General features: G+C 52.4%; 1 protein-coding gene across 1 annotated transcript in view; it reads left to right on the top strand.

Moving 5' to 3' along the window:
- The first annotated feature begins 613 nt into the window (after positions 1–613).
- Positions 614–12,345, top strand: part of SLC22A6 (solute carrier family 22 member 6) — a 51,902-nt gene continuing 40,170 nt past the window's right edge. The window contains exons 1-10 of the mRNA XM_040638771.1: positions 614–1,526; positions 1,888–1,991; positions 2,243–2,397; positions 3,566–3,734; positions 4,219–4,342; positions 4,493–4,608; positions 5,661–5,875; positions 5,976–6,084; positions 7,426–7,629; positions 7,905–7,983. Coding sequence (XP_040494705.1) covers positions 1,158–1,526; positions 1,888–1,991; positions 2,243–2,397; positions 3,566–3,734; positions 4,219–4,342; positions 4,493–4,608; positions 5,661–5,875; positions 5,976–6,084; positions 7,426–7,629; positions 7,905–7,983 — 1,644 coding nt within the window. The 5' untranslated portion in view covers positions 614–1,157. The remainder of the gene's footprint in view (positions 1,527–1,887; positions 1,992–2,242; positions 2,398–3,565; positions 3,735–4,218; positions 4,343–4,492; positions 4,609–5,660; positions 5,876–5,975; positions 6,085–7,425; positions 7,630–7,904; positions 7,984–12,345) is intronic.

The raw sequence follows: 12,345 nt of genomic DNA, 5'->3' as shown, positions 1-12,345 counted from the left end.
AACCAATCAGAGCTCATAGAAGCCCATCCAATCAGAACTCGGCACTGCCCTGATCTCGAGCGATCAGGGCTCAGGAGCTAAACCGTTGGAGGAAATCAAGTGATTGTCTTAGAGTTGTGGCTACAAATAAAATACATTCATGCTCACTGAAAAAATAACAAAAACAAAAAATTGTGAACAGAGACAAGACAAAGGGAAAATTCTGAATCAGAATAAGCCAAAAGGGAAAAGCTGAGACACTGGAAGAATCAATCTACGTCATGTACGATGTTGGTCTTAGGTCCCTCTCCTTCAAAAGTAGCCTCTGACCTTTTTAATTTCTTCCGACTGAACAAAGCTGTGGTCCCATAAGATATGAGCTGTCCCCAGGAGACCAGAGACTGGGGTTGCCAATTTTAGCAAATAAGAATACAGGATGCCCAGTTAAATCTGAATTTCAGATCAATGAATAATTTTTTAGTATAAGTATTTCCCATGTAATATTAGGGATATACTTATACTACAATAAAATGTATTTGTTGATCCGATACTGGGAGTTCTGTATTTTCTCTCGTAACCCTTCCCAAAGGCAGATTGCTTGGATCTTGTCCACTATAAAGGACAGAAGCCCCTCACGAGGCCACCACACTTCCCAGAGCCCAGTCTTCTCACAAAAAAGAAGACAATAAGGTCCCACCTGGCCCCCTCCGGCCCCCAGATGCCTGGACACGCCCTCCCAGTACCTTCCCTCTCACCACCCCCACTCCAGTCCACTCTCCTGCCCTTTATCCCCACTTGGAGAATTTCCACTGACACAAGGATACTCAGAGGGTTAATCCTTCTGATACCAAGTCACACTTTAACTCATTCCCTCCAGGCCAAGGATTAAATCCTGCCCATGTAGGGGTCAGGGTTACCACAGACCCTGAAAGCTGAGCACCCCACCCCCAAGTGAGGGGAGGCTCAAGGGAAAGGGAGGGACAGAAGACAGAGAGAGCAAAGGAAGGAGGGGCAGCCAGCCAGGCTCCTGTCCCCCCACAGAGCCAGCTCCAATTCAGCTCAAGGAACAAGTCAGCTGCAGAAGCAACAGCGGCTTCTCTGCTCTCGCTAAGGACGGCAGCACACGGACACACGAACAGAAGCGCTCAGCCCCCAGCCGCTCGGCCAGGCCTGGCCCCATGGCCTTCAACGACCTCCTGCAGCAGGTGGGGGGTGTCGGCCGCTTCCAGCAGATCCAGGTCACTCTGGTGGTCCTCCCCCTGCTCCTGATGGCCTCCCACAACACCCTACAGAACTTCACCGCTGCCATCCCCAGGCACCACTGCCGCCCGCCTGCCGATGCCAACCTCAGCCAGGATGGAGAGCTGGAGGCCTGGCTGCCCCGGGACAGGCAGGGGCAGCCCGAGTCCTGCCTCCTCTTCACCGTCCCCCAACAGGGACCGCCTTTTCCCAACGGCACAGAGGCCAACAGCACGGGGGCCACAGAGCCCTGCACCAATGGCTGGATCTATGACAACAGCACCTTCCCTTCCACCATCGTGACTGAGGTGAGGATCCCTGGGCCCCTGCTCCAGAGGCCGAACGGACATGCCCTCCCCTCTGAGACAGACAGACAGACAGATGCAGACACACACACACATGCACCCCCACACACACACAATCTCAGATTCTCCAGAGGCCAAGATGGGAAGATGAAGAAAGGGGTTCAAGATGGGGGCCTTTAGAGAAAAGGGGGACATCAGAGTCAAGATAAGTCTCTTGGCTACCAGGACCAGGGAAGCAAAAAGCAAAGGGAAATGTTAGGGGACGAGGGTGACATAGGCCTCAGAGGGCCAGCCCAAGGGAGGGGAAGGGGAGCCCCGTGGCCCAGGTTCATCTCTGCTTGACCCTTGCCCCCTCTCCCCACAGTGGGATCTTGTGTGTTCTAACAGGGCCTTACGCCAGCTGGCCCAGTCCTTGTACATGGTAGGGGTGCTTCTCGGAGCCATGGTGTTTGGCTACCTGGCAGACAGGTCAGTCCTGGGTAGAGCCATGGGGCTGGGCCGGGCCTGGGCCTCAGCTGGGTTCGTGGGAACCAGGTGGGAAGTTGGCCTGACCACCTGGGGCTGGTCTGAGGACCTACAGGGCCAGCCTCAGGATACCGCACAGGTCCTCCAAAGACCCCCAGCCCAGAGCCTCCCCCAGGCCAGGCACTCCTCTCCCTACCTGGCCTGGCACGGTCAGCCCTCAGGATCCCTGCTGCTGTTCTCCCCTCCCCCCACAGGCTGGGCCGCCGCAAGCTGCTGATCTTGAACTACCTGCAGACGGCCGTGTCAGGAACCTGTGCGGCCTTTGCTCCCAACTTCCCCGTCTACTGCACCTTCCGGCTCCTCTCCGGCATGTCGCTGGCTGGCATCGCCCTCAACTGCATGACACTGAGTGAGGGATGCCAGGAGGGCAGGGCGGGTCCCTACCCACTCCTCTCTGACCCCCCAACCCAGCAGCCCCTTTCCAGCTTCCTCTCCTTGCCATCCCCTCCGGGTCCTGCCCGCCCTCTTTGGGGCAGCCAACATTACAGCCCTTTCCCCGGACTCATACCATTTTTAGGGCCAGGTGGTTCCCATAAACGACCGAAGCCAAATAGGTACAAGAGGACTTAGGGAACGGTGAGGACTGTAGACAAAGGAGGGTCACAGCCCCATCCAGAGGGGCCATAGCCACTCAGCTGCTTGAGCCAGAAGGGTCAGGGCTGTCAGATCTTACTCCCTCCTCTTTATTAATGTAAAATTCCCCAATTTTGTAATGTTGGAAATTAATTCTAATATCTTTAACATAGGACAAGCCAGCATCATGTAGACCAAAGCACATTTACGGCCTGAGCATGGTCTGTCCATGAGCCATCAACGTGCATCTTTGATAAATCAGCCCCTTCCCCCTGGTTCTCAGAGGTGGGACCTGAGACTGGGAAGAAGGGCAAGGATTTACCCAAGGTCATCCCTCAAGCCCAGGAGGGAATCTATGGATTGGGGGTTCTCTGGACTACAGGAATTAACTGGGATGGGGCCAGGACCAGGGCAGGACACCTACAGAATTCAGCCCCAAAACCCAGCCTACGTGTCCAAGTCTTTGCCCCAGCAGCCGTATCAGGAGCCCACAAGTAACAAAGCTGGGCCTCTTCAGACCACAGCGGAGAGGTGGTCCCACTCCCACCTTGACTTTCCTGGATAGAGGAAAGCCAGTGTCTCCTCTGAGCTGCTCTGGCCACTGAATTGGCCCAGGTTGAGAAAAGCCAGCACTGAGTGGTCAGAGAAGCTCTAAAGGGAAAAGGGGTCCTCGCCAGGACAGTAGGTTAGGGAAGAGCAAGACACAGCGGGGGAAGTGGAGGGGGCAATTTCTAGGGATTCCAAACCCATCTACCCATTCCTCCCTCCACCGAAAGTCCCCCATGTCCCCCATCATGGTACACATCCTCATTTGATGTGTCTTCCACTGAGCCCCAGGACAGATCAAAGTTTGGGTGGAGAGAGGGGTCTTTGCCTGGCCCAGGGGTCTCCACCCACCGGGCAGCCCAGTCAGTGGCACCACTCTGTTTCCGCCCTCTTTCCAGATGTGGAATGGATGCCCATCCACACGCGGGCTTGTGTGGGCACCCTGACTGGCTATGTCTACAGCCTGGGCCAGTTTCTCCTGGCCGGTATGGCCTTGGCCATGCCCCACTGGCGCCACCTGCAGCTCGCGGTCTCTGTGCCTTTTTTCGCCTTCTTCATCTACTCCTGGTATGTGGCCCCGGGTGGGCAGGGGTGCCCAAGGGCTGCCCAGAGGGCTGCAAGGGACAAGACATCCCCCAGATCCCACTGCACACTCCACTGCACAGACTCAGAGAAGGTCAAGGCCAGAGGTCAAACCCAGGCCAGTGCCTCCACGGGACAGATGGGAGAACTGAGGGAGGAAGGATTTGCCCCCCAGGGATCCAGTTCTTCAGCTCCCCCCGACTCTCCAGCCTGCCTGTGCCACTGCCTTTACCCAGCACCCCAAAGCTGAGCTCCTGGGTTAGGGAATGGGTCATCACCAAGCTGGATGTTGCTTTGTGGTCCTAGAGAGAGGGATTTGGCAAAACCTCTGGGTTCCCAGCCTTAAATGAAATCCCACTGCAGAGCTTCATTTCATGGGCTCCTGACTTGTTAAGCCCACCCCCTGCCCCCAGCCCAGCCGACTGGAACTGAAGCCATATTGACACCTACCCCCACCGCCTGCTCCCAGGTTCTTCATCGAGTCGGCCCGCTGGTACTCCTCCTCCGGGAGGCTAGACCTCACCCTGCGGGCCCTGCAGAGAGTGGCCTGGATCAATGGGAAGCGGGAAGAGGGGACCAAGCTAAACATGGAGGTAAGACCCCCCAAGACCTCCCATGACACCCTAAGAGGAGTCCACCCTCAAACTCAGAACCCAGGTCTCAGAGGGCTTCCCTGAGTAAGGGGTTAGGCTGGGAGGAGCTTCTGGAAGAGTCCAGGCCCTGAGCCCCACCCATCCTGGCAGGTGCTCCGGGCCAGTCTGCAGAAGGAGCTGACCATGGACAAAGGCCAGGCTTCCGCCTTGGAGTTGCTGCGCTGCCCCGCCCTTCGCCACCTCTTCCTCTGCCTCTCCATGCTGTGGTAGGCCCAGACAGACCAAGCGATAGAGAGACAGACACAGAGACAGAGCAAGAGACAAAAGGCTGGTTGGGGAGAGAGTGGATTCAATGGGTGGAAGAAGCCAGACAAAAGGGAGGAAAAGTCAGCAGACCTGCCATGAGCAGCAGTAATCCTCCACCAGGGACAGTCTTGAAGAACCAGATGACATCCCCACAGTTCACTTCCAGTCCCTACACTGGGCACCAACTTCTCCATCTTCTTCTCCTTTTATCAACTCTGTTTCAATATGGAAATACCTCATCAGGATTGGTCAGCCCCAGAGTCAGTAGAATGACATCTTGAAGGCAGAGACCAGTCCAGCTTGCAAAACATTTGGAGACTTCACTGGCCTTGCAGGGCCTGCCAGAAACACAAGCACAGGCGATAAGATGCCTAAAACTCATCTCCAAAAGTACACATTGGGCAAGGCTGGTATCAGCCAAAAATGTTCCTTTCCAATTGCAACATGCCCCATTACCCTTCTGATGTGCTCCCCTCCTGAGCCCATCACCAGAGTAACTTCATGACAGTTAGGAGAAGCACGGTCAACAATTCTACCAATGAATTTTTTTCGTTCCAATTTGGGATTTACTCCAGGTTGTGGGTCCTATCCAATAACCTGAGCTTCATTTCATGGGCTCCTGACTTGTTAAGAAGCACAACAGCCATCCCAGACCCATGCACAGGTCTGAAAAGCTCTGGCTTTTCCCCACACCGTGACTCTAAAGATGTGGCTGGAAAATCCACCCGCCCTCAGCCCAGTATCAATAGATAAGATAAAGACTAAAACTATACAAATCTTATACAACAACTAAGTGAAAATCCCCTCATACACCAGAAGATTGAGAAATTTGGGGTATTGGAGGACTACCCCACCCTTAGACTGAATGCATACTAAATGTCGGAAGAAAGGTTAGCCAAGGCAGATTCCAGCTTCTGAAGCAGGGTCATAGAGTAGCTAACCCCTATTTTGAATGAGCACCCCCCTTAACCCTTCCTAACCAACTCCATACCCATCACCCCTCCCCCACTAGGTTTGCCACTAGTTTTGCCTACTACGGGCTGGTCATGGACCTGCAGGGCTTTGGGGTCAGCATCTACCTAATCCAGGTGATTTTGGGTGCTGTGGACCTGCCCGCCAAGCTCGTGGGCTTCCTTGTCATCAACTCTCTGGGCCGCCGGCCTGCCCAGATGGCCTCACTGCTGCTGGCAGGCATCTGCATCCTGGTCAATGGGGTGGTACCCCAGGGTGAGCACCCACGAGTACCCTGGCCCTTCATCCTTAGCCCTATCCCCAGATTCTCAGCCCCCACTCCCGATCTCCCACTGACCCCCTCCTTTCTCTCTAGATCAGTTCATTGTCCGAACCTCTCTTGCTGTGCTGGGGAAAGGCTGCCTGGCCGCCTCCTTCAACTGCATCTTCCTCTATACTGGGGAGCTGTACCCCACAGTGATCCGGTGAGTGGGAGCCTAGTGGGAGGGGTCTTGGGACAAGACATCCCTACCCATAGGTCAAACCCCAGAGCACCGCCCAGCGTGCCGTAGCCCAAGGCCCACTCCCAGCCCCCATCAGTGCAAGGTGTATGTCAGCTGCTCAGCACACATTTCGTGGCTAAAACACAGATGCGCCTGCCCGCTAAGCCCTTACCCCATCCAAGGAAAAGATCTCAAAAGGAGCCCCAGCTGGGGAAGGGTAGAGAGCCAAGAAGACCTATCTCAGAGGCAATTCATCAAACTCTCCCTCCCCCCACCTTGATCTCCAAAGAACAAGTTAGAAGCTGCCACCCAATCTACATTTTATCCATAAACCAAGTGGTACGTCTGAAACCAAAGACCAAACAGGAAAGTAATTTCTTATCACAAAAATTTCATAATGCTGGTGCTTAGTAGCTGTATGGATAAACACAGCACTGCGTTTTGAGTACCAAAATTGGGGGGGGGGGCATTTTTGCATTGAGAAACAAGACACCCGTGTCTATTAATAAGAATGGGACACAAAATTCACATGAGATGTCACAGAAAGGCCAGGCATCCCTAGGCTGCTGGGACTGAGTAGGATCATGGTTTCTGTCCTGAGCCCTCCCAGGATTTCAGGGGAAAGAGTAACCGTATAAAGCACTTACTATGCGCCAGGCATCGTCTTAAACCTTTTATAAATATCAACTCATTGGATCCTCATGACAAGCCTGTAAGGTAGGTACTAGGACAATCCCCATCTTACAAATGAGAAAACTGAGCCGCAGAAAGGTTAAGTGACTTGCCCAACATCACACAGCTTATAAGTGAGGAAGCTTGGATTTGAACCCAGTTTGTCTCCCAAGTCAAGGTTTTTAACCTCTGCTCTCTCAGAAAATGTTCTTAACATATTCTTAACATGCAACTTCCAGGTCCTCTCTCCTGGAGATTCTAATCCCATAGGACTGTGTGGGCTGGGGCAACTATAACACAAAATCCCGCAGGAGATCTGAGAACGATCGGCCTAAATTAACTGTCTCATTTAACAGCTCAGGAAACTGAGGCCTGGAGAGGAAAAGGGACTCTTCCTCGGGTCACATAGCAAGTTAAGGGCAGAGGCAAAATTCAGTCTCCTGATTCTTTGGCCAGAGCCCTTCCCAACCTGTTTTTTGGTTTTTTGGTTTTTTATTTTTTTACTCTCCAAAACAAATGCCAAATTGGTTTGCTAATCAAAGGGGGAATAGAGGAGGCCTCGGCCTGAGCTGCCCTGACCCCAAATTCAGCCAGCACCTCAGCGTTCATGCTAGAGCAGTGACTGACACCACCCCACCTTGGGCCCCACAGGCAGACAGGCATGGGAATGGGCAGCACCATGGCCCGTGTGGGCAGCATCATGAGCCCCCTGGTGGGCATGACTGCTGAGCTCTACCCCTCCGTGCCTCTCTTCATCTACGGCGCGGTCCCCGTGGCCGCCAGCGCTGTCACTGCCCTCCTGCCAGAGACCCTGGGCCAGCCACTGCCAGACACAGTGCAGGACATGGAAAGCAGGTGGGAGCAGGGACTTACCCTGGGTCACACGCCCAGGCTAGGGTGGCACTGAGGCTCAAACCCAGGCCTCCTCGTTCAGGCCAGGGCTCTTTGTCCACTTTCCCAGTTGGCTGGGGATCTCCTAGAGTCCTTCCGGGGGCTCCTGGCTCCGGGGAGCAGTAGCCGGGGCAGAGAGATGGTAGCTGGGCATGGCTGAGTGGAGAGCTCCCTGGAAGCCCCCAGCTCCTAGCCCTGGCCTGAGGCTGGTACCCAGGATACCGCTCTCCTACCCCCAGGAGAAGAGGAAAACCAAGGCGGCAGGAGCAAGAGCAGCAGAAGCAGATGGTCCCGCTCCAGGCCTCAGCACGGGAGAATGTACTCTGAGCACTGAGAAGGGGCCTCACAGAGCCCGAAAGCGAGTGAGGGTCCTACAGGTCCTGAGCCACCCACTCCGGGAAGGGAAAGGGGAAATGGCGGCCCAAGGGTCCAGGCTGTGGTTCAGGAAAGCACCTCCCTGGGGTCTCCCGCCCTGAACAGACTCCACCAAGACCGCGTCATTAAAAGGTTTGTGTGCAGCGTCTCCTTTTCTCTCTCTTGTCTCGAATGTATAGCCACTCCGCATCAGCCAGCGGCCCAAAAGTTCATACAGCCCAGTCCCCTGCCCTCAACCCGCCAGGACTTTATAAACCATCCCAGAGAATTGGAGAAGAATCTCTTACCTGGGCCCCCTCTCCTGCGCCTACTTTCCATCCTCTTCCTTCCCTCTCTAGCCTGTTCAACTATTTCTGTGAGTTTTAAATATCCTAGCTCCTCCCCTTCCCTATCGGACTGGAAATTGACAAGGGACTGAATGAAAGAAGCCAGCAAAGGGGGAGAAAAAGGACCACAGAGGCTGTGACGTCAGGAGGCTGGCCCCAGCGCATCTAGATTTCAGCAGGGTCCAAACTCAAAACCAGTTTGCCACTTCCAGCTTTCCCGGCTGGAGGTTCCGCCCACTAGCTACCCTAATCCTTCCCACCGCCCTCCATGGATATTATTTGCTGTTCTGCCACCTGCAGGCCCCGGGTTAGTGGAGACAAAGAAAGAGGGAAGAGGGAGAGGGAAGGGTAGAACCCAACCAGAGAGCACCAGCACTGAGTGCTACTTTGGTGCCAGGCACTGTCCTAAGCACTTTGCAATCACTGATTCATTTAATCTTCCCAGTAACTTTCTAGAGGTAAGTACTATTGTTATCCCCCATCTCACAGCCAAGAAAATCAAGGCACAGAGTGGTTAAGTCACTTGCCCAAATTCACACCGCTAGTAGATTGTGGAGTCAGGGTTAGAATGCAGATAATCCGGCTCTGGAATTCATGGACCTGAACCCTCCACTGCCCAGAGTTGTAAAGCACTGAGACTTCGGCCTCTTGCACCCCCAGGGCCTGACTTCTTCTCTCTCCTGGCCCGAAAAGAGAGAGAGAAGGCTAAGGGGGAGGAGAAAAAGAATCCTGATAGAAACCATGTGAAAGGAGGGATGGAAAGCAGTTTCGGGGTCACAGTCAGGAAGAGACAAGGATATCCAATCACTGCATCAGCAAGGAAGCTCATTTCAAGGAAGCCTGGGGGTGGGGGGGGCATGGAAAAGACAGCCCTATTAGCATCCATAGGTGGCAGGAGTCAGGGCACCAGCCATGCCCTGCTGTAAATGTGCTTGCTTGGCCACGCTTGTCTCCTGGTACACTGCCCATCACTGTTTCCCCTGCGGCTGACTCAGCCCCCCAGGCCCTCATCCCTCTGGTAAGGTCCACACTCTGAAGGTGTACACATTGTCTTCCAGGTGGGACCCTGGGGCTCTAGTTGAATCAGGGAAACCTGGAGACGGTAGGTAGCCCACAGCTCTCCTGAAAAAGCCACAAAGCCCTGGGACAGCTCACAGCAGCTCAGACAGCAGGATTTCCAGGACAAAGTGGACAGAGCTGAAATTATGATAACCCACTCCACCTCCTGGAACATCGGGGGACTTGGCGTTCCCCGTGTGCAGATATGCCTCCTGCACCCCCAAGAATTTCTGGGCCATTGTAGGATCCAGTAGATGGTCAAGGGCCACCAGCCCTCCCTCTGCTACTATTTCTCGGCAGCACTGACCTCATGACTGACAAGGGGCACCTAGGATGGCGTCTTCACCAGCCTTGAGCAGGAAGACAGGACCAGGACTGGGAGGCAGGCCACCTGCATCCAGCTCTGCTTCTGTAGATCTGGAGGTCTTGGGACCAGCGACTTGGTCCTATCCCTGCCTCAAAACTCTGCCAGCAACTCTGACATGCTCTGACTCCTGTGGCCCTCTCATCTCTGTGCTTAGATCACCTAGTTTCTGCATCTGCCTCCACCGGAGACAGCCCCTGACCTGCCCCAGCTGCACACACCCCCAACTGGCCCAACTGCTGGTGTTGACTCAGACAGCTCACACCATCTGCACAGAACCCATTTCCTCAGCTCTGGCCAGAGATTTCCTCTGCTCACCCCGTACTCTTGACCAAAGGGAACCCTACATTCCTCCCATTTTTAAGTCACCAGCAAGCGACTTCTGACCTGTCTCGCATCCCATCCTCTCACATTGGCCCTGAGCCTGAGTTTTGATACAGTCATGCCTCACTTCAGTGGTCTCAGATGCTGTACCAGTTTTGACCACAAAGTCCTATCCTCGGCCAGGATTGGTAGGGCCTTTGTGGCCACCCTTAGTTTCTCTACCTGTGGCTCTGAGCACGTCCTGGCCAGGATGGCACACTCAGGAGCTTTCTCAACTGCTTGGCCCTGGTAGAGAGCTCACCAGAAGCCAGCTTTGTTTCTGGGCTCTACCCTTGTATCCCAGGACCCACCCCTACAACCCAGGCTTTAGTCCACACCAAGCCCCTTCACTGGGCTCTTCTCTCCTTTCCCAAGAGTTTTAACAGCCCCTTAAAGAATAGATGTCCAATCAGTTCAGCTTTCATATCACATGGAAGCTGAATAATGGACCTCCAAAGATGTCCATATTCTAACACCTGGAACCCATGAATTTGTTACCTTACGTGGTAGAAGGGACTTTGCAGATGCGATTAATCTAAGGATCTTGAGATGGGAAGATTATCCTGGATAATCTGGGTTGGCCTCATGTGAATATAGGACAGAGGCAGGAGACCAGAGTAGGTAATAGGAGATGTGACAACAGAAACCAGAGTTTGGGGTGGTACAAGAAGGGACAACAAGCCAAGAAATACAAGCTGAAAAAGGCAAGGAAGCAGCTTCACCTCTGAAGCCTCCAGAAGAAACAAAGCCCTGCTGACACATTGCTTTTAGACTTCTGACCTCTAGAACTATAAGAAAATTGATTTGTGCTGTTTTAATCCACTAAGTTTGTGACAATTTGATGCAACAGCAGTTGGAAACTAATGGACATCCCTTATTCTCGAACTCCTCTAGGGGTGTCAAACTGGACCATAGGGGTTTTGTTTCCCCATGCTCTATTTTTTGGTGGGCATAGGGTTTTACTGTCTAAATCACCATAGGCCTCACCACTTCCTATTGTCTTATACCTGATCAGATTCACACAGGTATGTTACCTTATGGTCCTTCTAGCCATTAAGTTTGGAACTCCTAGACTACTCTTTGTTAAACCCCCAACTTACCTTCATATGTATTAAAAACTGTGTGATAAGAAGTAAACGAGAAACTCTGGATGGATCCCATTGCCCCCATTGTTCCTCTTCTTTTAGGAAAACCATCTAATGATGTTCTCTGAGATGTGACTGTCTCCACGTGGCTCATGTTGTAGTCATAGAACAGTGGCTGACTCTATGCAAAAAGCTGGAATCATAAGCTAGATGAAATTGAGCCTCAGTCTCCCTGACCAGCTCTAGTGAGGCCCGTTCCTGCTTCTTCTAAACTTTTTCCCTAACAGCAGCCTATATCCAGAAGCAAGTTCCATGAGCCACATCCATAGAAGAAACTAAACAGCCTGTCAGTGCCTGAATTGGTCAAGGTTTAGATTTAGGTGGTAAACAATGTTGAGTCTGGATGGGATGTCTGGAACTGTGGCAGCCATCTTGTGGCCCAACAGGGAAACCAGAGCAAGGATTAAGGCAACAACTGAGAGGGACATAGTGGAAAGATGGAACTAACCTGAGGTTTGATGATGTCATTGAGCCACTGATTTAACCAATCCTGAAGCCACCTACCTCTACTCTAGTTGTTAAGTGTGGGAGTTTCAACTTAAATCCTCCTTCCTCTTTAAGCCATTGTGAGTTGATTTTTCTGTGATCTGCAATTAAAGACATCTTAACTAATATATTTTTTACAGCTTTTCTGAAATGTAGAAGACAGTTGCTCATACTTACAGTGTACAATTTGATGAGTTTTAACAGATGCACACACCCGTGAAACTATCAACACAATCAACATAATGAACATACCCATCACCACCAAACTTTCCTCACGCCCCTTCTTTGTGTGGACATAGGCTTCCATTTCTCTTGAACAAATACCAAGGAATGGAATGGTTAGGTTGTATATAAGGTATTTGCTTAGTTTTTTAAGAACAGCCAATTTTCCAAAGTGGTTACAACATTTCACATTCCCACCAGCAGTATATAGGAGAGTTCCAGTTGCTCCACATCTTTGCAAACACTTGGTATTATCCATACTTTAAATTTTAGCCAATGTAAGTGAATGCGTAGTAGTACATTATTATAGTTTTAATTTGCACTTCTCTAATGACTAATG

This window comes from Ursus maritimus, unplaced genomic scaffold (genome assembly GCF_017311325.1).
Source record: "Ursus maritimus isolate PB19 unplaced genomic scaffold, ASM1731132v1 scaffold_23, whole genome shotgun sequence".
NCBI classification, from domain to species: domain Eukaryota; kingdom Metazoa; phylum Chordata; class Mammalia; order Carnivora; family Ursidae; genus Ursus; species Ursus maritimus.
The sequence above is the reverse complement of the archived record's forward strand: the minus strand, read 5'-3'. Positions and strand labels throughout refer to the sequence as shown.